The sequence below is a fragment of the Narcine bancroftii genome, chromosome 4, assembly GCF_036971445.1.
Source record: "Narcine bancroftii isolate sNarBan1 chromosome 4, sNarBan1.hap1, whole genome shotgun sequence".
NCBI lineage: Eukaryota > Metazoa > Chordata > Chondrichthyes > Torpediniformes > Narcinidae > Narcine > Narcine bancroftii.
The window spans coordinates 19,756,755-19,784,469 of record NC_091472.1 but is presented as its reverse complement, the minus strand read 5'-3'; the positions used below and the strand labels follow the sequence as shown (position 1 = coordinate 19,784,469).

Sequence of the window (27,715 nt, the reverse complement as noted above, 5' to 3'; positions counted from 1 at the left end):
ATCATTCACCACTTCTTCTCCCATTGAGCCATTGTCGAATCCACTTTACTACTTCACCATGAATACTGAGCATATGAACCTTCCTGGCTAACCTCCCATGTGGGACCTTGTCAAAGACCTTATTAAAGTCCACGTAGACAACATCCATAGCCTTTCCTTCATTAATTTTGGTGGTAATCACCTCGAAAAAAACTGCAAGATTGGTTAAACATAACCTACTATGGACAAAGCTATGTTGACTATCCTTAATCAGTCCATGGCTATCCAACTAATTGTATATCTGATCTCTTAGAACTGTTTTGAATGATTTACCTGCTACTGACCTCCGGCTCACTGGCCTATAATTTCCAGGGTTACCTTTGGAGCCATTTATAAACATTTTAAATATTTCTGCCAATGGCCCCTGCAATTTCTACACTAGCCTCCCTCAAGGTCCAAGGGAATACCTTGTCAGGCTCTGGGGATTTATCCATCCTTATTTACTTTAAGACAGCAAGCACTTCCTCCTCTTTAATCTGTATAGGATCCATGACTTCACTGCTGGTTTTCATCGACTCTGTGCCAGTTACCCAAGTAACTGAAAAAAAAACATTCAAGATCTTCCCCATCTCTTTTGGCTCTATACAAAGCTGCACTCTGATCCTCAAGGGGACTAATTTTGTCCTTAACCATCCTTTTGCTCTTAATATACCTGTAGAAACCCTTAGGATTTTCCTTCACATTGTTTGCCAAAGCAACCTCACATCTTCATTTAACTTTTATGATTTCTTTCTTGAGGGTTTTCTTGCATTTTTTATACTCCTCAAGTACCTCATTTGCTCTATGTTGCCTATACCTGCTATACACCTCTCTTTTATTCAAAACCTAATCCTCAATTTCCTTATGCCTGATAACTTTGCCTTTAATCCTGACAGGAACATGCAAATTCTCAAAAATTTCACCTTTGAAGAGGAAAGCAGATATGGAAAAGCTGATGGACTGGGTGGGAACACGTGGAAGAGTAAATTTCATGTAATTCAAAGAGAGATTTTATGTCATTCAAGCAGGTACACAAACTATTTTTTTAAAAAAGCATATGGTATTCGGACAGGCATAGAGTTCAGAGCAAGCAATAAAGTTATGAACAACCTATTGAAACAAAAAAAATCAACATTGTTCAGCTCTTCGCACCTGATCCAACATTCAACAAGATCATTGCTGATCCTTTTACCTCAACACCAATGCTCATTCATGACTATCACATTTTAAGAAGCATGATGGCTAGCCAATCAGAGACTCCTAAAATGGGGAAAAAATGTTTTCACCATTTCCTCTAGCTATTCCTCTGAATCTTGTTTACTTCTATCAGGTTAACCCTGCAGTCTCCTCCGCTCCAATTAAAACAAGCCAGCCTGGATTGTTGGAATTTAGTTAAGGGGAGAAATTGGATTGCTGGCTTGTTTCGAAGGAGCATTTTTCCAATAGGGTGGCAAAATACTCCATTTGTGGACCAAGCAGTGTTTTGTAAAGTTGTACATAACTTTTCATATTCTGTAGTTCAACCTTCATCCGATCCACCTGTGTTGCAACTTTAAAAGTACTCTGGATTTAAATCCCTAGATATTTTTGTTCATCAACATTCACAAGTACCCTACCATATGCCCTATCCGACTTCCAAAATGCATCTCCTTGCACTTGTCGGAATTAAATTCTATTTAACAATGAATCACCCAATTTTCCATCTATATCCTGTCTGGCCTTGGATAACTTTCCTTGCTATCCAAAGCACTACCAAACTTTGTCTTCCACAAACCTAAAAATCGTTCTTCCTCCATTCACATCGAACTACTGGAAGTCAATTTCCATCACAAACAGTAAATGTCCGAGCACCAATCCCCATGGCATACTGCTGATCAAAGACATTCAATCAGAAAATCATCCTTCTCCCACTATCTTCTGTCTTCTATCATTAAACCAATTTTAGATCCAAAATCTCCACAATTTACACCACCAAAATATTTCATCACCAGGTGCACCTTATCTATTTTTCCCTTCCAGTATTTTGCAACATCTTTCCCTTCAAAACATGCTGGTCCTCCTGTCTATTCCCCACAACCATTTTCCTCATTTTGACACATTATTTTTGCATATACAGGCAATATAACACTTGTCCTTTCACCTTTCCCCCTTCCTCAACCAGTCCTTTTACCTTTTCCCCTTCCTCAACCAAAGAATCCAAACTGTCTTCTCAGTTAAAGCAACAATTCTTTCTACTTTAAGAATAGTGTACTGCATTCAATATTCACAATGTGGTTTCTTCCACATTTGAGAATCCAAACATTGAATGAGTGATCACTCTGTGGAACACTTAAGCTCAACCCCCAGGCAACCTCAAGCTTCCTGTTACCTGTCTCTTTAATTCTCCATCCCACTTAAACCTATACTGTTACAGCAACCAAAGCCAAAGGAGCAGTACCCCATCTTCTATTTGGGCACTTTGAAGCCTTCTGGACTTGATATTGAGTTCTACAACTTCAGGTAATTTGATGAGTACCTGTATCAGCTGTCCATTAATGACATTGGTTCAACGTATTCTCTTTCCCTCCTCTCTTTGTCATTTTCCTACCTCCAGGAATAAAGGTCATGCCCAGCCTGACCTGTCAGGCACATCTTCCTGCTCTGAATTTCACAATTTCTCTCACGTTTACACTCTCTAACTGCTCCCATTCACTCATAACCCCCACCCCAACCACCTCCCATCATCTTAGAATCCTTCCCAATTCTAATGACCTTTGACCTGAACTTTTCACTGTTTCTGGAGTTTTTTAATACACATCATCAGATTGACCATTTTTAGTAGCTATAACTGAAGAAATAATCCAATAACAATAGCAGAATATTCAAGAGTAAAATCAAAGGACACAAAGTGTATGCAAACTGAATTTCATGCAAATTGAATAAACAAAGATCAATTAAAAACATGATGAAATTAAACATTTGACTTTGGAAATATCAAATTACTATTTAGCAAATAGCAATTTTTGTTTATTATTTTTAAAAATTATAATCCTTCATGTTCAAAAAACTATATTCTATAGTTTACATTTAGTCTGACAAACATCTTCCCTTGAGACTTGCCTTCTTATTTCATGCATTTTATGACAAGAACAGTGAAACACTTTGTTCAATGAAAATACCTTCAGAAACTTTGAACTTACAGATTTACAGGTATAAAGCACAGAAACAGGCTCTTTGACCCAATTTTTCCATGCTGACCCCACTCTCTGTTAAATTAATACAAATTAAGGGGTGTTAAAAAAACAATATCTTATTTGATTAAATAAATCACACACGAAGATAATACTGCAACTCTCCAGAGAACTGAAAAGTGTTCAAGACTTACTTGCCACTGAGAAATTATTCAAAGGGTACGGTAGATCTGCATCTTGAGGCTTCTCCTTATACCCTATGAAGGATCCATCAGTCTTCAATAGAAAGTACCTTGGTCTCCAATTTTTGATATATTCCCCTACCAAAAAAAAATAAAAGATACTTAGCAACTGAGTGGATATTAATACCGACAAGTCGAGTACTATGTCCAACTTCCTTTTCAAGTTCAAGTTTATCATCAAGCAGTTACAGTTTGTAACAATGATTACTCCTTACAGCCACCTTTTGTATCTGGCTCCAACAAGGAGTGCACAAAAATCAAATTACATACAAGGGCTGTCGAAAAATATAATCTGGCCTTGTTGCCACACAGCATTCTATTCAAGTCAAACTTGCCACTACCCATTCTTCATTCACTGCCAAAGCATGCTGCCCTCAAGATGGGTGCAGCACATAAAGCAAAAATAAAAAGAAAGAAGAAAAATAAATAAACAATAAAAGAACAAAAGGGGGAAAAAAAGAAATTGTGTTGTGGTGGGAGGAAGGGGGGGAAAAATGAAAATGTCACTGTGTATATTTTAATGATGAATATTGTTATTGACATGGTTCACGGTTAAGTATTAAATAAAAAATTATAAATAAAAAAGATGGGTGCAGCACGGATGAGATAATTGTCCATCTCTTTCTGGAGTGTGCATTTGCCAAGGTCTAGAAAAAATGCAATGGTCCTTATCTAGATTTATCCCAAAGGCTGAATATTAAAAGTCTCTCTGACCTTCAGGCTGTTTTCCCAGGACCACATTCTGAGAAAAACATCAACGGCTGCTGGTTAAGTCTGACAGAAACTTGTTGGTCTACCACTGTAACATGACATATCCATAAATGAATGCTGCCAAATGGCAAGTTCCAGGATGCAGGAATATATACTGAAGGACAAACAAACTTAATCCTGTGCATGGAAGGATCATGAACTAAGGTCCTATTGGATGCTGAGAAGCTTGGTCCTGTATTTATGGCCTCTCTAATGTTTGATAGGTGCATTATTTAAAAAGGAAACTTGAATGGAGGTTGCAGATTCTGGGGGAGCAGCGAACTGGCACAGGACACCAGAAACAAGCAGGACACCCCCCACCATGTTGAGAAGATGAAGTATTGGACAGTGATCATGGCAGTGGACCAGTGAAGGTCTCAGCAGCTAAAGGACTTAGCTAAAGGCTACCTGTAGTCAAAAGACTCTTACAGGCTGCAGTCTGGAACTTGCAGTTGAAGAGGCTGCGGGAGCGCTGGAGGTGAATTCACGAATACACAATGTCTCTGAAGTCTCGGGAGACAAATTCTCACAGACATCTTCCACAAATTCCCCCAACTCCACAGCTACCTCGACCACACCTCCTCCCCTGCAAATGCTCCATCTCCATCACATTTGCACCATGGTTGAGGGCTTCCAATACCAGAATGTTCTCCTTCAAAAAAACATAGTTAACACCATAAACCCCCCGCCCCCCCCCCCCGACACACAGACACACACAGACGGACACAATTCTGCTTGTCCTCACCTACCACCAGACACATCTTCCCTTCTCCTCTCCTCTCTGCCTTCTGTAGACACCATTCCCTCTGTGTCTCCTGTGCCTACACCTCCTCTCTCACCACCATTTGGGGCCACAAACAATTCTTCCACTTGTAACTCTGCATCCAGTGCTCCCAATGTGGTCTCCTTTACATTGAAGAGACTGGATGCAGACTGGGAGATCACTTCGTTGAGCATCTCGGCTCTGTCTGCCACAATAGCAGGGATCTCTCAAAGGCCACACATTTCAATTCCCCGCCCCATTCCCTTGCAGACACATCTGTCCATGGTCTTACGTACTGCCAGACTGTGGAAATCAGCAAAGTGGAGGTAGAACACTTCTTATTTCGTGTGGGCACCCTCCAACATTGATTTCTCCAGTTTCTATTAGGCCCCCCCCCCACCATCTATCCCTCAGTATCCTTTCCCCCAGCTCTATATTCACAGAGCTAAACACCCCCTTCCCCCATCCTCTCTCCTGTCCTCCTATCCTATCCAATTAACATCTTTTGCCTATTGATCTGTGCTTCTACCCCTGCCCATTTTTTATTTCTCTCCAATCTTTGAATTCAGGCGCCTGCCTGCTTTTTACTCTTATCTTGAAGGGCTCAAGCCTGAAATATCAGTTACACATCTTTAACTCCTATGGATACTGCAAGACCTGCTGAGTTCCTCTAGCATTTGTGCCCTTACTACGATCACAGTGTCTGCAGACATTTGTACTTCACTCTCTGAAGGGTCTCTTGCTTCTCTTTTGCCTCTTGTTAGAGGTGCCAGGCAATGTTCATGGCAACTCTTTGTTTGCCTTCGGGCAGACATTAGATGAAGTACTTCACGTGTGAAAATTTTTTACTGACAATAAAATGAACCTTGAACATTTTATGCAACTCACACTTTTCTTTGAATTAATGAATCATAAACATTAGAACGCTAAAGATAATTCAAACTATTTCCATCAAAAGATACTGCCATCAATCATCTTTTGAAAGCAGAATGTTGAGAATCAAATAGGTTAAAGGTGTTGGTTAATGTAGAGGGGTGCCATAGTTAGTGTAGCAACTGGTGCAATGCTATTACATCGTCGGTGACCCAGATTAGAATCCGGAGTTAAGACGTTGTCCCCATTTCTGCATGGGTTTCCACCCTCCTTCAAATCATACAGAGTTGTAGGTTAATTGGGTGTAATTGGGCAGCATGGGCCGAAAGAACCTGTTACTGTGCTGTATGTCTAAATGCAAAATTTATTTATTATTTTCTGATACACAAGCAATTTAAAAAAGCAAACTACATGTCAACTTTTCTTGCAAATTGTTTTACAAAAAAAATGTCCGCCATACGGAAAGTGCAATGATAATGAGCTTATTGTCATGTACATTGTACATACATACGCAGAAAAACTTTCAACAGGTCAAAGCTGGGGCGGAGGAGAGGAGGTGTAACAAAATTTTTATACAGGGAGGAATTGACAACTAATACACAGAAGTGCTAGAGAAATTCAGCAGGTCCTGCAGCATCCAAAGGTGGCAAAGATATATAACCAACATTTCAGGCCAGTGACCTTCATCAAAGCATGAGCAAAAAGCAGGCATGTGCCTGAATAAAAAGGTGAGGCAGGAGTGAAGGGGCAGTAGGAGGAGCACAGGTCAACAGCCAAGAGGACATAGGAGAACATGACATGGATAGGAGGGCAAGAGAGAGAATCTGAGATTTGATGGGGATGAGTGGTAGCTCTGTGAATGTAGAGCTGGAGAAAAGAAGTCAAGGGGGATGGGGGAGGAGGACCCTAAAGGAAACCAGAGAAGTGTCTGTTAATGCCATCAGGCTGAAGGGTGCCCAGACAGAATACAAGTCATTGTTCCTCAATTCTCCAATTTGGAGGTGGTCTCAGTTTGGCAGTGCATGCGATAATGGTCAAATTTGTTGGCATGGGAATGGGGCAAGGAATTAAAAATGATGGTCACTTGGAGCTCCCTGCCATTAAAGCAGATCGAGAAAAGGAGTTCCATGAAGTGATCTCACAGTCTGTGTCCAAACTCTCTAAAATAGTCTCGATGGGAGCACCAAATACAGGATATGACCACTGCAGATTTCACTTCTAAGGACTGCTTGGGCCCTAAATAGTGGTGAGGGAGGAAGTGTTGGCACATGCATAGCATTTCCTGTGGTCATCGAGTTAGGTACCGAGGGGGCAATTAGTGGGAAGGGTTAAGTGGACGAAGGAGTCATAGAGGAAATGGACCCTGTGGAAGGCAGAATGGAAAGGAAGAAGGAAATCTAGTTGGAGAGTGTTGTTCTCCAATTTTCAGGTGGTCACAGTTTGGCAATGCACGAGACTGTGGATAGACATGTTGGTATGGGCATGGAGCAGGGAACTGAAATGGGTTGCGACTGAATCTGCTCCCTTCTCACAATTCCTCCATCTTCATCACATCTGTTCCCAGGTCAATGCTTTCTATGCGAGTTCATCCAAGATATTTGCTTTCCTCAAAAAACGTGGCTTCCCTTTCATTATCATCAATTCGGCCTTCACCTGCATTGCCTCCATTTCCCGCATATCTGCCTTGGTCATCTCTTCCCCCTGACAGAGGGGCAGGATTCCCCTACCACCCCACCAGAGCCATGTCATCCTCCTACTGTTAGACCAACTCTCCCCCTTCCCCCACCCCCCACCTTTCACTTTCCTTCATCTCCTTTGGCTCACCACCCCTTGTCTCGTTCTCTCTTTCCCTATCCCCATCTCCTTTTCTCCAGCTCTGAATTCAGAGCTACTCCCCTCCGTAAATCAATTCTCAGCTTTTCTCTACTGTCCTCCTATTCACATCCATTTCTGGTACCTTGGCGTTGGCCTGTGCTCCTCCCCCTAACCTTTTTATTTAGGCACCTGCCTTCTTTTTGCTCATACTTTTACAAAGAGATCGGGCCCAAAACTTTGGTTATACATCTCTGCCTCTTCTGGTCACTGCAGAACCACCTGAGTTTCTCCAGCACTTTCGCGTACCAACATCTGCAGACTTTCTTGTTTCACTCCACTATGTCAACTAGGCTAAATTCACTAGAGTTTAGAAGATCTCACTAAAATATATAAAATTTTAACAATGCTCAACAGGTTGTATGCTGGCATTACATTTTCCCTGGGATGCAGATGGTGGCCAGTTAATGAGTTTAGAATTACATGCACAGACTCAGAATACAGCACAAGGCACTGAGGACCAAAATGAGGAGAAACAGCCCCACACAATGAGTGGTGAACCTGTAGAATTCTCTACTTGAGAATCCTGTGGAGGCCAAGTTGCCAAACATAAAAAGAAAGGAGATACAGTAAACCCTGACAATCTAGCCCACTTAAGACATTGGTGGTGCCAGACAGCAGATATTCTGAGCTATTAAATGTCATTTGTATTAATATCCAACGTATTTTAAATGGAATTATTTTTCAAGTTGTTACAGAGTATTATAATACTGTAATGAGGCATGTTTAAAGGGAGTGGAGGAAACATGGCTCTGGCTAGTGGGAAGGGAACATTACTTATTGAGCCAGATACCAAACCATCTGGATTTATGAATCATTACATAGCAAATTACTGGAATTTTACTGGAGATTTTTAGACACAAATCAATAAGTAGAATAGGAAAAGAGTAGAAGTATGAAATTGAAGTCAAGGATTCACCATGATCAACCCAAATGGCAGAACCAGCTCAAACATCCTGCTTTTATTTTTCTTGGTTTCTACATCATGTTATTCAAAAATTTGACTTCAATTTCTAGGAAAAGTGCAAAGATGCTGGATCAGAGTCATTAACTGCTGCCATGATCATTAGGATCACTGTGCTTTTAGTTTGCTGGCCTTTATAAATCAAAGCATAGAATACAGGAGTTGGGAAGTGATGTTAAGACTGTTCAAGGCATTGGTGAGGCCAAATTTAGAGTATTGTGTGCAGTTCTGTCACTGAATTATAGGAAGGAAGTCAACAAGGTAGAAAGAGTGCAGAGAAGATTTACAAAAATGTTACCTGGGTTTCAAAATCTACATTACTAAGAAAGATTGGGCAAATTAGGTCTTTATTCTTTGGAGCATAGAAGGTTGAGAAGGGATTTGATACAAGTATTTAAGATTATGAGAGGGATAGATGGAGTTGATGTGGATAGGCTTTTTCCATTGAGAGTAGGAGAGATTGAAACAAGAGGTCATGAGTTAAGAGTTATGGGGCAAAAGATTAGAATTAATATGAGGGGGAACTTCTTTACTCAGAGAGTGGTGGCTGTGTGGAACGAGCTTCTGGGAGAAGTACCGGCGGAGGGTCCATTTTGTCATTGAAGGAAAAATTGGAGAGGTATATGGATGGGAGGGGAATGGAGGGTTACGGGCAGGGTGCAGGTAGGTGGTGACTAGAGGAGAGGACTTAGTGAACTAAGTGGACTAGAAGGGCCAAAATGGCCTGTTTCCATGATTGTATGGTTATATAACAACAGAATTAAAATCCTTTAAGTCTTTAGCTCAACTCTTCGTGGCAGATTTCAAAATATCCCTGTGCAAGTGTGGGAGCAAATTGTCCAATAGCTCTCCCTCTTGGCTACTTATGGAATATGCCATGTGGCCTGTGAGCTAAGGACCATTTCATTTCTGATAATAATCTATGCCAAGTACAGAAAACCTGCCAAATGTACGAAAGTATTTCCTGAAAAGAAAAGAAAGTAGTATATGATCATTTGTAAGAAAGTACACATACTGAAAGATAGGGTTTAATATGGTTTATACAAGCATGATTTTTTTCAGTAACCTGCTTGATGGCACAAGTAAAATAACTGGGATGTATTCAGTTCCCCAAATGGAAGGGACATATGGTACTCAGTGATTCAGTTCCTGTACCCTGTGGTTATTGTTAGCTTGAGCAAGAGTCTATGCTAAATGAGACTCTGGGATTCAAACATAGTGTTAAAATGCCTGCAGCTGGGAATCTTATAGTTGGTGCAAGTTTCTATCAGACTTCCAAGTTAATCTGAGATAACACAGATTTTTTTAATATCATTAATATTTATGCAAACAACCACCAAGTTTCAGTGGAGGGGGGAAAAGCACCAACATGAATTGTTTTTGTAACTAATGGGAACGATGACAGAAATAACACTCAAACCTCCCATGTTGTTGATACAAATGATATGATAGAATAGTTAAACATTTCCTCTGATGGAAGTTTTTTTAAGGGGGTGGGGGGAATGATGGGTGGAGTACAGCATGAGAAGGAAGTCCAGAATTACATGTTTAAAATCAAGACTTGAGAGATTCAGCAATACTTTTTAAAAAAATTTAGACATACAGTTCTGTAACAGGCCACGAGTCCCTGCCACCTAATTACACTCAATTGAGTGTAGCCCCCAGTACATTTTGACGGTGAGAGGAAACCGGAGCCCCCCAGGGAAAACCCACAGAGACACAGGGAGAATATACAAACTCCTTAAAGTTCTCCATAAAGTTCTCCCTAGAGTCGAGACCTCTCTTCTACCAGAAATTTGTTGAGGTTGTCAATTAAAAACTTGGATTTAAAATTCTTAGATTTGGTGGGGGGGGGGGAGAAACCAGAGCAATATGGAACTGCAGCAGGTAAATGGAGTCAAGTTACGCATCAGCTGTGATCAGAGGGGCTGGGCTGTAATAAAAGTCTCCTTCATTCTTTCTAGCAGTAACTCAGGTAAACTTGGACAGTGTATATTTTAAAGTTGTGAATTTGTGTTAAGATTTTTTTAAATAATCTATACTTTTCAAAATATTTATTTGTGAAAGGACCTGTATCCATGTACAGGTTCATCAACTTTCCACGTTTTTCACGAGAAGACAGGACAAAGCATGTTTACAATAGGCTACTAGTGAGTATAAGCTGCTGGTGACTGACAAACTAATACCAGAACACCAGAATCAAATGTATTCAAAAGTTGAGATTCTACCCCAAAACACAGATGCATTGGAGTAAACTGCACTAAGGTGGGCAACTACTAATTTTTTTTCCGAATTTAATCAGAAATGAAATTGTGCTCATCTGCTTTTTATTTATCATATGTAGCTCATCACTCACAATTAGGTGTTCAAATGTTCTTGTCTAGGAAATAGTATTTTATTACATATATATTTATTGCATACATGCTTGAAAAAATTCCACTATTTAAAATGTTCTTCGGGGGTTGGGTGCTGGATTTTGAAATGTCAGAGAAATGTTAAAAATGATTAGATGAATTCCATGAAACCAGATATAATATAATATGAACAGTTCTTCTTTCTTTGGCTTGGCTTCGCGGACGAAGATTTATGGAGGGGTAAATGTCCACGTCAGCTGCAGGCTCGTTTGTGGCTGACAAGTCCGATGCGGGACAGGCAGACACGGTTGCAGCGGTTGCAGGGGAAAATTGATTGGTTGGGGTTGGGTGTTGGGTTTTTCCTCCTTTGTCTTTTGTCAGTGAGGTGGGCTCTGCGGTCCTCTTCAAAGGAGGTTGCAGCCTGCCGAAACTGCCAAAATGTTTGGCCTGGAAGTCAATATGAACAGTAATGCAAGGAGAAATCCCAAATCTGTAATCTGCTCCTCTCACATTACACCCATGACTGTGTGGTTCGGTACAACAATAACACCATCTACAGATTTGCTGACAATACCACAGTAGTGGGTTGTATAAAAAGGGAATGATGAGTCAGCCTACAGGAGGGAGATTGAAAACTTGGCTGAATAGTGTACTAACAACAATATGATTGTGGACTTCAGGAGGGGAAAATAAGAGCTATACGATCCAGTGATCATTGGGGAAGTCAGAGGTGGAAAGGGTGAACATGTGGCAACCTGCCACCGTGCTGATCGATCGTGCTGGCACTCCGGGCAGTGAGTGCAACCAAAGGCCAGCAGCTCGCGCAGCGGCACTGGCCCCAACAAGCAAAATGGCGGTGAATGGCAAAGGAAGCTTAAAGGGCAGCGACCCCAAAATGGCGCTGGCCTTGCTACGCAGTCAACAGACAGGGACAGCACACGGGGAAGAAAGGCATTGTTATGTAGGAAAGTAATTGCACATGGGAACCCGCTTTTGTTACGTTGTGACGTCAGCCAAGGGGAGCCATGGTGGGAACAGTGCAAGTATAAAAGTCTGTGTGTGTGTGCGTGCGTGCTTGCGATTTCGTGTTCTCTTTCAATAGTACGCGGCTACAACAAAATCTAAATTCCTGGGAGACACATCCCTGAACCTAGCTTATGAATGTCATTGTGAAGAAAGCATGTACTTTATTTCTCCTTCCTCAGGCGTTGTTGAGGTTCGATCATGAAAACCTTGGCATACTTCTACAGATGTGTAGTGGAAAGTGTGCTGACTGGCTACATCACTGCCTGGTATAGGGCACCAGTACCTCTGAGCAGAAAGGTAGTGGACATAGCCCAGTACATCTCAGGCCAAACTCTCCCCACCATCAAAACAATACACATGGAATGCTGTCATCAGGGAGCAGCAGTAATCATCAATGATCCATTCCACTCAGGTCACGCTCTGTTCTCACAGCTGCCATCAGGAAAAAGGTAGAAATGTCACAAGACTCTCACCACCAAGTTCAGAAACAGTTGCTACCCCTCCCTCCACCCTCTGATTCCTAAACAACAAAATCAATCATCATCTCTAAGGACTATTTGCACATTTATTATTGAATATTTATTTTCTTGTATTGCAGTTTGTTTGCACTTTGTTCTCATTTACATTTCTCTCTTTTGTATAGAGATCTTTTCTTGAGTACAGGGGTTTTTTTTGCACTACTGACAAGTAATGGTGCAGCCAACTGAAAAACCTCACAAAGATAAGCGTATACAGAGCCGTTGTCATACCCACACTCCTGTTCGGCTCCGAATCATGGGTCCTCTACCGGCACCACCTACGGCTCCTAGAACGCTTCCACCAGCGTTGTCTCCACTCCATCCTCAACATCCATTGGAGCGCTTACATCCCTAACGTCGAAGTACTCGAGATGGCAGAGGTCGACAGCATCGAGTCCACGCTGCTGAAGATCCAGCTGCGCTGGATGGGTCACGTCTCCAGAATGGAGGACCATCGCCTTCCCAAGATCGTGTTATATGGCGAGCTCTCCACTGGCCACCATGACAGAGGTGCACCAAAGAAAAGGTACAAGGACTGCCTAAAGAAATCTCTTGGTGCCTGCCACATTGACCACCGCCAGTGGGCTGATAACGCCTCAAACCGTGCATCTTGGCGCCTCACAGTTTGGCGGGCAGCAACCTCCTTTGAAGAAGACCGCAGAGCCCACCTCACTGACAAAAGGCAAAGGAGGAAAAACCCAACACCCAACCCCAACCAACCAATTTTCCCCTGCAACCGCTGCAATCGTGTCTGCCTGTCCCGCATCGGACTTGTCAGCCACAAACGAGCCTGCAGCTGACGTGGACTTTTTACCCCCTCCATAAATCTTCGTCCGCGAAGCCAAGCCAAAGAATGACAAGTAGAAATTCTGCCTGGCCCGCAGGAAAAGAATCTCAAGGGTTGTACGCGATGTCATGAATATACTCTGACAATAAGTGTGATCCTTGACCTTTTAAACAAATAGCCTAAATAAACCTTCTCATCCTCCCTTAATGTAGCATCATAGCAATTTTTTAATTATGAGCTATACCAAAATCTCTCACAAATTATACATACTTACTTTTTCACCTGAGTTTCATGTGAAATTACACAAGCTTTACTGCATTCTTCATCAAGAAGATAGACATTCATGATATACAAAGAATCCACATCAGCATAAACGTGCAAGCCAAAAAAGCTAACTAGATTAATCCATTTTCCAGTTCCTGGCACTGAAGAATTTATGCTTAATATTTATTCCATGATCTTAAACTGATTACCCAATTCTTTTAAAATTTAGACATACAGCACAGTAACAAGTCCTTCTGGCCCATGACCCCGTGCCACCAAAATACCCCAATTAATCTATACATTTTGAAGGGTAGGAGGAAACTGGAGTACCTGGAGGAAACGAAACGTGGGAAGAACATGGAAGCTCCTTACTGACAATGCCAGATTCGAACCCATGTCTCTGGCACTATAATAATATTGCACTAACCACAAAACTAACTGTGATGTGGGAAATGTTTTTAAACTTCACATTATACATTTTCTGTGCCCTCCTTAAACATTACTCTGACAGAATCCCATTTATTGCTTTTTGTCCTGCAATGGTTCTGCAATATTGACCGTAGTTATGTTTCGTCACCATCAACCAGGGTCAATGGTTCTGCAATACTGACCATAGTTATGTTTCCTCACCATTAACCAGGGTCAATGAATGATTGTTCATGCATTGAAAAAAACTGATAAAAAAGCAAAGACTTACTTAGCACAGCTCCTTACAAAATCCTAATGCACAGAGATTTTCATTGTCCAATGAATCAAATAACTTTTATCCACATCTTCTTACCAATGAAATGTTTTTGGATCCAACATCTATCTACCACTGGACTGCTACATATGCTTTTTTTTTTAAAAATCAGTCTGCCATGTCAAATGCCTTGTTAAAATTTAAGTAAACCACATATCTCCTTATATTCTTTAAAAAAAATCAATTTGATAGGCTTACTTTCCTTTAAATCTATGATGATTTTGCTGTTGGAGTATCTGCACTTATGTAAACTAACAATGAATTCAGAATTTCTTCCAATTTTCTCACCATTGTTAGTTGGCAGGCCCACATTTAGACAATCCTTTTCTCAATGTTTAAACAATAGTAACACCAATTTTTTTTTTCACCCAAGTCCCTCCTGCAGTGCACCTACAACTGGTGAGGACTAGAAAATAGTCAATCAGTGTGAGAGATGAGTAAAATTAATATAAAAATATGAGAGATGAAGAAAGCTAGTATGGATATATGTGTAATGAATAAAGCCAGTATGAATAGGATAAGGGTAGATAATAGAATGTAGGAAGTTAGTCTGAATAAGATAAGGGTCTTCTAGACAGAATCAGCAAGTTCCGCATATGTAATTAGAATTAGAAGTTCTGCATATAAGAGTTATTAAGCCCTGAGGGTTGGGAAGGTGTGAATAAGGACAAAGGCAAGGCAGGTTTGTGAATAAGGACAATAACATGATGGGACAGACAGGATACCCCCTGGTCCTCCAAGTTCACAGAATCAGCATGTAGGCAGACAGGATTGCCTAATGCCAAACTCATCCAGGAGGCAGAAAAGAATGTAAGGGGGAGGGTACGTCGATACTGAAATCAACTGTATAAAAGTTGGGTGAGCCCCAGTGTGTGTGTGTATTGCCAGGGTAAGGGGAAGCACCCAACTTTGCATTGTTGTATAATAAATGTTCTTTGTTCTCAATTTTTGTCTCGAGCAATTTCTGTGAAGGCACTTCTGTTTCTCACAAATGGGGACTCGTCCGGGATCCCACTCCCTCCACTGATAGAGTGCCCGACAACGAGGGTAGGTGCACCCCGGCTGATTCAGCTGGACTCACGGACGACGGGTGACTGGTCAGTGGATGAAGCCAGTGATATCCGAGAAGAGGCATTGAGAACAAACGACGGGAGGATGTTAAGGAAGCGCGCTAGGAATAGCTACTGGATCCTGGTAAGAGGAATTTTACTTACCTGTCAGTATGGGAGGTGTGAGTAGCAAGGGAAATAGTCCTAAGGAAGGACAGGACGATCAGATAACTAAGCAAAGTCCATTAGGATTAATGCTATTTGATTGGGGTGCTGGGAGAACCCGCGGGAAAAACAAACAGACCATGGTCAGGTATTGCTGTCTGGAATGGGTTAAAAACCCGATAAAAGGGAATTCGGTATATTGGCCAAATCTCGGATCCGATGAGGACTGGATGTGTCAGGCATTGAACATCTGGCTCTATCAAAATCAAAGAGATAATATTGAGAGCAGAGAATATGGATCGGTTGATCAACTGGTTTTGAATGAAAAGGAATGCAAGGACAAAAAGGATGAGGAACCTTTTGTCCCTGAAACACAAGGATGGGATGTGTTACATTCCCTTCCTCCACCTTATACTCCTCCTATGCCGGCTCCTATCTTTCCCCTCTCTCCTATGCTCTACCCTTCTTCACCTTCCCCTCCTCCCCCACAGCTAAAGAAAGAGGAAAGTAGGGGTGGTATGATGACCCGTTCACAAAGTACTAGATTACCACCTCTATTGACAAGAGAGGGAGGAGACTTTGATTCAGAACAGTGTGAGACCCTCCGCGAGGGAAGGGCAGAACCCTTTGATTCATTTCCCGGAGAGCAGGAACCTAGACATTATAAAGGAGAGGATAAGCCAGAAATTAACTGGATGAGACCTTTACGGGAAGTTCCCGTGGGAAGGGGCCTCGGTTTCGTAAATGTGCCCCTGACTATTACGGTGCGTAACTTTAAGAGAGAAATGATCTCCCTGATAGAGGATCCTCAGGGATGTGCCGAACAATTAGATCAATTTTTGGGACCAAATATATATACATGGGATGAGTTAACATCAATCTTTAGGGCTCTGTTCACTTTGGATGAACGTGGAATGATTCGCCAGGCAGGGATTAGAGTCTGGGATAGGGAACACCAAGGGGGACCAGAGGCGATACCTGGGGAAGTTAAATTCGCCCTGGCAAAACCAAATTGGGATAAGAATACTAATGATGGTCGCACATTAATGGAGGAATATAGGGTTTATCTGATAAAAGGAAACAAGGAATCTGTTCCAAAGGGACAGAATTTTAAGAAAGCATTTGAGGTTCCCCAAGGTCCCGAGGAGACCCCCTCTACATTTCTGAATAGATTGCGTACAGCTATACAGCAATATGGGGGTCTGGATATAGAATCCCCAGCGGGTGAACAATTAGTATTAACGGGCTTCGTTACAAATTCAGCCCCAGACATTAGAAGGAAATTGCAGAAGACTGAGAATTGGCATGAACAGAGAATAACACAGCTTTTACAGATCGCACAAAGGGCATACGTCCAGAGGTCTGAGGATAAACAGAAAGGAAAGGCTAAGATTTTGATGCAGGCAGTCAAGGAAGTTGTGGAGGGACAGCAAGGAAAGGGTAGGGGCTGTGTGCCAGCTCCTGGACATTGGGAGGGGCGCCGGGAGTGGGAGAGTAGAGACCAGAGCAGGGGCAAGGGTAGAGGGGAATTCCGGGGACGACGACCGTTCCCGGGACCTCGTGGTAATCCCGGTAGGAATTGGGAAACAGGAGCATTAGTTTGCTACCATTGTAAAAAGGAGGGACATTTTAAGAGAGAATGCCCAATGCGAGCCAAGGAGATGCGATCTTACGCACTGATGGAAGCAGATTATGAATAGGGGGGTCACGGTTCTCAGTCAATACACACCGTGGGGCTGCACGGAGAACCATTGGTAAATTTAAGCATAGGACCCCACAGTGACAAGATGACCTTTTTAGTAGATTCTGGGACAGCCCGGTCTAGTATTTTACAACCACTCGAGCGTGTGAAGATAGAGGGGACAGTGATGATTTCGGGAGTAGGAGGAAGAGATTTTACGGTCCCTGTATTAAGGGATGTAAGAATACAAATGGGAGAAAAGATAATAACAGAGGATATTTTACTAGTTCCCCAAGCTGGAGTTTGTTTGTTAGGACGAGATTTACAGGACCAATTGGCTATCGGCACCAGACCACAGAAATCAGGTATTGGGGTTCAATTGTATGTATTAACCGAGGAGGATCGGGAACTAATAAATCCTGGAGTATGGGCAAAAAGAGGCAATAGAGGAATGTTAGATATTCCTTCCCTGCAAGTTACTTTAAAAGATCCTGAGCAAGTAATTAGACGAAAACAGTACCCAATTCCTATGGCTGGCCGAAAAGGGCTGCAGCCAGTAATTTACCAGTTGGTAAAAGATGGTATACTCGAACCTTGTCTTTTTTTTTCTTTGGCTTGGCTTCGCGGACGAAGATTTATGGAGGGGGTAAAAGTCCATGTCAGCTGCAGGCTCGTTTGTGGCTGACAAGTCCGATGCGGGACAGGCAGACACGGTTGCAGCGGCTGCAGGGGAAAAATGGTTGGTTGGGGTTGGGTTTTTCCTCCTCTGCCTTTTGTCAGTGAGGTGGGCTCTGCGGTCTTCTTCAAAGGAGGTTGCTGCCCGCCAAATTGTGAGGCGCCAAGATGCACGGTTTGAGGCGATATCAGCCCACTGGCGGTGGTCAATGTGGCAGGCACCAAGAGATTTCTTTAGGCAGTCCTTGTACCTCTTCTTTGGTGCACCTCTGTCACGGTGGCCAGTGGAGAGCTCGCCATATAACACGATCTTGGGAAGGTGATGGTCCTCCATTCTGGAGACGTGACCCACCCAGCGCAGCTGGATCTTCAGCAGCGTGGACTCGATGCTGTCGACCTCTGCCATCTCGAGTACTTCGACGTTAGGGATGAAAGCGCTCCAATGGATGTTGAGGATGGAGCGGAGACAACGCTGGTGGAAGCGTTCTAGGAGCCGCAGGTGATGCCGGTAGAGGACCCATGATTCGGAGCCGAACAGGAGTGTGGGTATGACAGCGGCTCTGTATACGCTTATCTTTGTGAGGTTTTTCAGTTGGTTGTTTTTCCAGACTCTTTTGTGTAGTCTTCCAAAGGCGCTATTTGCCTTGGCGAGTCTGTTGTCTATCTCATTGTCGATCCTTGCATCTGATGATATGGTGCATTAACCATATTCTCCATTAACAATGGCGTGAAGCAAGGCTGTGTTCTCGCACCAACCCTCTTTTCAATCTTCTTCAGCATGATGCTGAACCAAGCCATGAAAGACCCCAACAATGAAGACGCTGTTTACATCCGGTACCGCACGGATGACAGTCTCTTCAATCTGAGGCGCCTGCAAGCTCACACCAAGACACAAGAGAAACTTGTCCGTGAACTACTCTTTGCAGACGATGCCGCTTTAGTTGCCCATTCAGAGCCAGCTCTTCAGCGCTTGACGTCCTGCTTTGCGGAAACTGCCAAAGTGTTTGGCCTGGAAGTCAGCCTGAAGAAAACTGAGGTCCTCCATCAGCCAGCTCCCCACCATGACTACCAGCCCCCCCACATCTCCATCGGGCACACAAAACTCAAAACGGTCAACCAGTTTACCTATCTCGGCTGCACCATATCATCAGATGCAAGGATCGACTCGAACCTTGTATGTCACCTTTTAATACCCCAATTTTGCCTGTCCAAAAACCAGACGGTGTGGCCACCGGAGTACTAACTCAAGAGAGGGCAGGCAGGCTGTAGACACCCAGTTGCTTTTCTGTCAAAAGTTTTAGACCCTGTTTGTCGTGGTTGTCCAGAATGTGTGCAAGCCATTGCAGCCACTGCTATTTTAGTTGAGGAAGGACGAAAGATTACGTTTGGTGCCCCGATGATAGTTCACACCCCTCACACAGTCTGCAATATTCTCTTACAACGTGCTGGAAGGTGGCTTACAGACTCTAGAATTTTAAAATATGAAGCGATCCTAATGGATAGGGATGATTTGACCCTGATTACGAATAAAGAACACAATCCAGCAGCTTTCTTGGTTTCTCCAAATTCTGACAATACCATAAAAGATTTAGAGCATGTATGTTTAGAGGTAATTGATTTACAGACCAAAATTAGAGAGGATTTACAGGAGGGTGAAAGGTGGTTTATTGATGGATCTTCCCGTTGCATTGATGGCACTCGTTATAGCGGGTATAGTGCAGTGGATGGGAAAGAAGGAGTGGTGATTGAAGCCAGTCACCTTCCCGGTCATTGGTCAGCACAATCTTGTGAATCGTATGCCCTCTGTAGAGCTCTCCAAGGTCTAGAGAACAAGGTGGGCACGATCTACACAGACTCAAAGTACACTTTTGGTGTAGTGCATACCTTTGGGAAGATCTGGAAAGAGCGGGGAATGATAACTGGGAAAGGACAAAAGTTGATCCATGAAAACTTAATTGTCCAATCTCTAGATGCTCTTACATTACCTGAGGAGATAGCTGTAGTTCATGTACAGGGTCATCAAAGTGGTGACAGTTCTGAAGCACAGGGGAACAGACAGGCAGATGCAGCTGCCAAACAGGCTGCGCTCACGGAGAAAATAGACATGCAGCTGTTACTGCCCACCCCATATGAGGTTCAAAAGACTCCCATCTTTTCACGGGAAGAGGAGGTTTACATGAAGGACCAGGGAATGCGTCAAACTGCTGATGGGTTGTGGTGGACGGCAGAAGGACGCCAAGTGCTGAACAAAGCCTTGGCTCGGCAAATTATTGATCAGCTCCACCAGCAGACACACTGGGGAACACAGGCACTTGTGGATACTTTTGTACGGTATTTTCATTGCTCGGGAATATACACTATAGCCAAGCAAAGTACTCGGGGTTGTCCAATCTGTCAGAGAGTAAATAAGAAAGTTATGCGCCAGGTAATGCCTGGCGGTCGGGATATAGCTGTACGCCCGTTTCAACGGATACAAATTGACTTTACGGAATTACCTAAGATAGGGGTTTACAAATACCTCCTGGTGATGGTAGATCATTTCACACGATGGGTTGAGGCTTTCGCGACCCCTAATGATCGTGCCAGCACCGTTATCAGGATACTACTGGAGTCTGTGATTCCACGATATGGTATGATTCAAACCATTGACTCAGATCGAGGTACACATTTTACCTCTCAGGTACTCCAGGGTGTGTGTAAAATACTGGGAATAGATTGGCAGCTACATACCCCATGGCACCCCCAGAGCTCAGGCCATGTTGAACGAATGAATCAGACCTTGAAAAATCAGCTCACTTGACTTCATGAGGAAACTGGTCTCTCCTGTATTAAATGCTTACCCTTAGCTTTAATCAGGACTCGCACAGCCCCTCGTAAGAATCTTGCTGTCTCAGCATATGAGATAATGTTTGGTCTTCCTTACATGGGATTCCACATTAATACCCCTATCCCTGAGGCTAATGACCAGTACATATCCAAATATTTCTGCCTCTCTAAAAGAATTAAAACGGAAGGGTTTATTAGCTCAAAACCCACCCCTGGAGTATCCTATTCATTCTATTAAACCTGGTGATTGGGTATATGTAAAAGCATGGCAAGATCACCAACTAAAACCTGTCTGGGATGGCCCCTATCGTGTACTTTTGATTACAGACACTGCCGTGCGAACGAAAGAAAAGGGATGGAGCCACATACAACGAATTAAACGAGCTGCTGATCTAGCCTCCACCTGGCGTGCAGTCCCTCATCCTTCTGATCTAAAAGTTACACTACGCGGGGAAAAAGTGCTGTAATGCTATTTTTACGATTTGTTGTTATGTTTACTTGTTGGTTCCCAATTTTTGGGAAATCACCAAATTGCTCACGATGTATTAAGTCCTCCTGGAACAGGGGCAGCAGAGGTGACAATTATTTACCTTTAGAATGTAGACAGGGCGCAGGTATAGAGTATAGTCATAGTGGGGTATGGGTTAATATAGGATCCCAACATGGACCAGGGGAACAGAACGGCCCTAGGGGAGTAGATTTGATTTGTATTTCGGCCTCTACAGGTATTAAAAAGAGGAGTTTTAAAGAGATAGGCACAAAGAAGATGGTGGGACAATGACAGACAGAATGTTAGTCAGGATTGTACATGTTGCAGAGATAGAATGAATACATATGCTAATATTCACAGACAGGCTGCAACTCACAGGTTCAGTGATACTTATGCTAATGTTCGCAGACAAGCTGCAACTCACAGGTTAAGTGACAAGAAACACCCCTCCCCAACTTGGTCTCCTGTAAATCATCCTTTGGGTCACACAGACATTCGGAATGTTAAGAACCACCACTGTAAGGGGAGTTCCAGTTGTAAATGACTAGGAAGCTGCTCCAGAACACCACAGCTGCTTGGCATTTAAATCGTTTAATCAGACTCCAGGCAGCCTTGGAGATCATCACCGAACAGACAGTGATGGCCCTGAATTTATGGGCTGAAGAAAGACGACAATACGAGCCACAGTTCAACAAAACCGCCTGGCTCTCGATTACTCGTAGGCTGCTGAAGGCAGCGTTTGTGAAAGACTGGTTAATGACAATTCTCACAACGGTCAGGCGGTTAAAGACACTTCTTCAGGAGTTCGAAAATCTTCCCATGCCCAGATTCAGAATTGGGATGGATTAGACTTTTTATTGGTAACTGGAGTCTGATACCCACAGCCCTTATAGCAGCTGGACTCGCTATTCTGGCTATTATGGTGCTCCCCTGCCTAAAGACGTGTGCAGTATCTAATTCAACGGACCCCTCGTCAGATCACTATAACCCAAAGGATGTATGTTTCCCAAATTCTGTCTGATGATGCTGAGACTGCAGTTCGTTTACTGACCCGCTGGGAAAAAGTCCAAGTTTACAAGTAATACATTCCAATTGAGAATTCACGAAGCGTAGCTAAAAGAAAACTAATATAAAAATCTATGAAAGATGAGGAAACTAGTATGGATATATGTGTAATGAATAAAGCCAGTATGAATAGGATAAGGGTAGATAATAGAATGTAGGAAGTAAAGTTAGTTAGTCTGAATAAGATAAGGGTCTTCTTGCCTTAGAACAGAATTAGCAAGTTCTGCATATAAGAGTTAGTAAGCCCTGAGGGTCGGGAAGGTGTGAATAAGGACAAAGGCAGGTTTGTGAATAAGGACAATCACATGATGGGACAGACAGGATACCCCCTGGTCCTCCAAGTTCACAGAAACAGCAGGTAGGCAGACAGGATTGCCGAATGCCAAACTCATCCAGGAGGCAGAAGAATGTAAGGGGGAGGGTACTTCTATACTGAAATAAACTGTATAAAAGTTGGGTGAGCCCCAGTGTGTATGTGTATTCCCAGGGTAAGGGGAAGCACCCAACTTTGCATTGTTGTATAATAAATGTTCTTTGTTCTCAATTTTTGTCTCGAGCAATTTCTGTGAAGGTACTTCTGTTTCTAACAATCAGAAATGAAAGAGTATAACATTTTAAAACTTCAGACAAGGTACAGGCCTTGCACTGTAAAGAAACACATTTTCACAACAAAAATATGACAAAATCACTTGTTTTCTTTTATCAACTGCAGTCCACAGAGTAAATGTGAATGCAAAGCAGACCCGTAAAATAGGAGTCTACAAGTTGATTGTCAGGATAAAGGGAGTTGATTTTATTTAGACAAATACAAGGAGGCAGATTTTCATGCATTTCGCCCTTGGGGATTCATATAAAAGCCTATAGAAATCAACTTTCCACTCTGAATGCAAAAGAAGGAAAGTGGCATGTGATTGTGTTCTCTCAAAATTATAGACATTCATGTACATGAATAAAAGCACCTTTTACCCCATGATCCATTCCAAATTGGAATCAACTTTTGGATGACAACTGTAGAATTTGTAAGCCATCTTTTTTGATGTTCTGTTTTTCTCAAATAAACTTTCAAGTAATAATTGAAATGGTGAATACAATTAATGCTCTGGTGAAATGGCATGTCACTACCAAGCAAAAACATGACATTTTTTTTTTAAAAAGTGAAAATTTGGAAAAGATCAATTTATCCCACATTTTTAAAATGTTCAAAATCAATATCCAAGATTCTAAAATAGACATTCCCGATGCACCTGAGCTCCAAAAAGGTTCCAAAAAGATTATACGGTGACTGCTTATTGGCACTAAACTTAAAAGTTTAGCCTCAATGCTAATCAAGCAGTTTTAAACAAAATTTATCTTTTCTAATATATTTTTAGTTCACTGACATTAGCAAAAAAATATGAACTTTCCATTGTATCCAAAAAGATATTACTTATTGGAAATGTTATGTACAGAAATACTCAGGTTGCTTTTCTCAAGTATATTTTGCATTTATTCTTCTTGCAATATTTTCCAAAGAATTGCATCTGCCTTTGAGAAAATAAGGAAAATGATTACCATGCAAATAATTTCTAAATTAACTAGAAATTTTTAAAAAAATATATAAATGGGGTCAGGGCAAATTAAAGACTATAATTCTTAAAAATTATCCAAAAATATTTTGCAGTTCTCATGTTTATTTAAACTGCATATTGTAATTTTGACCATCACATTGCACCTTTAACCAATACCTGGTTCAACACAAAATAATCACTACACCGAAATAGTGAAAACTTTATTGGATAAAAGAGATATATTGCCAGAAGCCACATTTTAAACCTTGTATGTTGTTTGACATCTGCACATGTTTATGCGTCTCTCAAATAAGCTCTTGAACACCCTGCTGGAGCTGTCATTTTTTTTATTCTTCCTATCTGGCAGATGGCAAGTCAACAATCGACATCAACAGCAGCAATGCCTCACCACAGAATTGCCTGCTCCTTGCGTCACAGACACAATAATAAACTCTTTGTTGTTCGTCCACAATACAGCTGCTTAAACCACTTTGGTATGAAGCCGGTCTGCTGAAAGCACAAACTCCCTTCTGTCGTGGGTTTGTTAAAAAACGGCAAAATGTTAAACAACCAAAGCCACAACACAGCTGCAAACAACCAGATACTTCAAAAGCTCCTCCCTAACAAAGACCCAAAAAGGGCTTGTCTATACCTTATGAAGCAATTAAAAAGTATGACAGCTTGTTTTGTGTATACAACAACTGGACATACGTTAACTGCAAAACAAAAGTATGCGCCAGCTACTTCCAAATTTGGCCATTTTTTTCAAATACATGTTCAATTTCAATAGCCAAACACTACATTTTCAAAATCAAGATTAAGAGTTTACACCTAATGTTTCCATAAACTGTGGTGTACACATTTTATTGCTGTTACAAATACCAAAAATAAATTACTATATATCCCCAATCTTACACTCAAATATGACTTAATTTGTGGCCAGTTTATCTACTTTTGCAGGTAAATGATTACAAAGAGGTCATCAAGACAATAAAAAGGGAAACTTGGTCAAACCAGATGCATGGGGCTAAGGTGAAGTTTATATCCAGCATAATTACATTGCATTTCTGGTTCCATCAACCTCTCAATAATTCCAAAGGCTAATTAATTTTATGAATTGAAAGTTATTATCTTTGTTCAAATGCCAAAAAAAATTATTTCAAAATCAATGTTAATTGATCTCCCAATGAGATGCTTTGGATCAAAAATAAATAATGGTATGAGACTCTTGTTTGCACAGCTCAGGCTGTAAATAAAGAGTCTACCTACCTAAGCTCTACTTGACTCAAACACTACTTGCATCATCTAGCAAACCAAACAAATTGTCCAAGAACAGCACTAAAAAGAGGTCAACACCCTTATTGAGTGAGGTATTCCACATTATTGGAAGTGTTGTCCTTCAAATGAAATGCTGATGCAAACCCTCCGTGTCTCTTCTATTTATCTAACAATATTTATTTAATACTTGTGTATACATTCTGCACATATGTATCATTTGTCTGTATCTGTGTTATATCTGTATGTGTTCTTGCCAGTGTATATTGCACTGAGGTTCAGAGAATGCTGTTTCATTGGGTTGTATGGATGATAAATAAACTTGAATGAACTAGAGGGGATTTAATATCAGACAAGTGTTATCAAATAGAATAAGTGAGCTTTGAAATCTGATTTCATTTCTGATTAATGGGTAAATAACAGACACCTACATTGATAGAATTGATACTTTTTGAAAAAAACATTGGGAGTGTGTCAGTAATGTGGAAAAACATTACAACTTTTAAAAATTGTTGAGTACTTTGCTTCATTGCCATGATAAAGAGGTATTAATCTTCTTTCTTCTTCTTCTACTTTGGCTTGACTTTGTGGACGAAGATTTATGGAGGGGTAAATGTCCACGTCAACTGCAGGCTCGTTTGTGGCTGACAAGTCCGATGCGGGACAGGCAGACACGATTGCAGCAGTTGCAAGGGAAAATTGGTTGGTTGGGGTTGGGTGTTGGGTTTTTCCTCCTTTGTCTTTTGTAAGTGAGGTGGGCTCTGCGGTCTTCTTCAAAGGAGGTTGCTGCCCGCCGAACTGTGAGGCGCCAAGATGCACGGTTTGAGGCGAGATCAGCCTACTGGCGGTGGTCAATGGGGCAGGCACCAAGAGATTTCTTTAGGCAGTCCTTATACCTCTTCTTTGGTGCACCTCTGTCTCGGTGGCCAGTGGAGAGCTCGCCATATAACACGATCTTGGGAAGGCGATGGTCCTCCATTCTAGAGACGTGACCTACCCAGCGCAGTTGGATCTTCAGCAGCGTGGATTTGATGCTGTCGGCCTCTGCCATCTCGAGTACTTTGATGTTGGTGATGAAGTCGCTCCAATGAATGTTGAGGATGGAGCGGAGACAACGCTGGTGGAAGCGTACTGCACATATACTGCACATGATGCTATACTAGGTAACTTCATGTGCTGCAATGATTTTCACAATGAAATCGCCCACTATCGTGCAAATTGGCAACAACACAATGATAAATGGAATAAATGTGGTACAATTTAGCATCTTAAATTCAGGCATCCAAGTAACACAGCAGGCTATCAGATTCAAATATATTCTCTAACCTCATAATTGAGAACAAGACAATCCTGATTGAAAGATGAGGGCAGTAAATCACATGAAAACAACACCACACTCCCTTAATAGAGCCAATCTGGTGCCAAGAGTGTTACAAAGAAGATGGCCATGGTTGCTGAAGGTCAATTGTAGCCCCAGGATACGACTGGAGGTTTGTCAGGGCAGTGGTTCCAGGTCAAACCATTTTTAATTGCTTATCATCACATTGGGATTGAAGCATCAAAGAACAGGTAAAAAACTGGTGATCTTACAAAGTGATTCACCTTCCAACCACCACTATTCAGAGAGACAAGGATAATTCATGCTTATCTGGAAGAATGAAAACATGCAAAATGCACCCAATCTCTTTACAGTCTATTTACGTTATACACCATTGAGGAACTGCATAGCATAGTACGTGATATACAGTACTTAAATTGATTGCAGTCTGCCGAGCCCTCTGCCAGAACAGTTTCTGAAGGTACAAAGCCAGGAATTGCAAGTTCTTCCCAAAGTTGTACACAATGTACTATTCTAGCATTGAGCAGGGGATTTGGTTGGGGGTGGGGGTGTCACTTTGATAACTGATTCAAAATCCTACCTCAACATATATTTCCTAATCATTTCGGGATAGGCAATAAATTTTAGCCTTGTCAATGATACATCACCCAACAACAAGACAATACGAACATTTAAGAGTCTTAAACCCCTAGAACAATACAGCACAGAAACAGTCCCTTTGACCCTTCCAGACTGTGCCAAACTATTTTTCTGCCTAGTCCCACTCACCTGGACAGATCATCCCTCCATACCCCTCTTATCCATGTAACTGTCCAAATATTTCTTAAATCTCAAAAGAGCCTGCATTTACCATTTCAACTGGCAGCTCATTCCACACTCCCACCATTGTGTGAAATTGCCCTAATATTCCCTTTAAACTTTTCCCCTTGCACCCTTAACCCATATCCTCAAGTTTTTAACTCACCGGAAAAAGTCTTGACTATCTACAGATAGTCCCCGACTTATGATTTTTCAAATCCGTAATGTACTTCGAATTTTGGCTAGGCTATGATGTTCAGTGTCTCCAGACAGCCCCACGTCGGTCCCCGCACTGATCCCACTTCCCCACCGTCTCCCCACAGCCCCGTGTCAATCCCCACACTGATCCCACTGCCCCGCCCTCTCCCTTCAGCCCTGTGTCAGTCCCCACACTGATCTCACTGCCCCTGTCTCTCCCCACAGCCTCATGTCTGGTGCTAGCAGAGTGGTTCCCGCTTTGTG

The 27,715-nt window shown here is 42.1% G+C and overlaps 1 protein-coding gene across 10 annotated transcripts in view; it reads right to left on the bottom strand.

The window, feature by feature from the left end:
* Window positions 1–27,715, bottom strand: part of akt3a (v-akt murine thymoma viral oncogene homolog 3a) — a 416,568-nt gene that overhangs the window by 254,587 nt on the left and 134,266 nt on the right. For 8 of the 10 annotated variants that reach the window (XM_069930899.1, XM_069930893.1, XM_069930900.1 and 5 more), the window contains one exon: window positions 3,383–3,508. The exons of 1 other annotated variant lie outside the window; for it this stretch is intronic. In XM_069930899.1, the coding sequence (XP_069787000.1) occupies window positions 3,383–3,508 (126 nt within the window). Of the gene's footprint in view, window positions 1–3,197; window positions 3,264–3,382; window positions 3,509–27,715 lie in introns of all 10 variants that reach the window. One more of the 10 variants, XM_069930897.1, reaches the window with a different exon arrangement.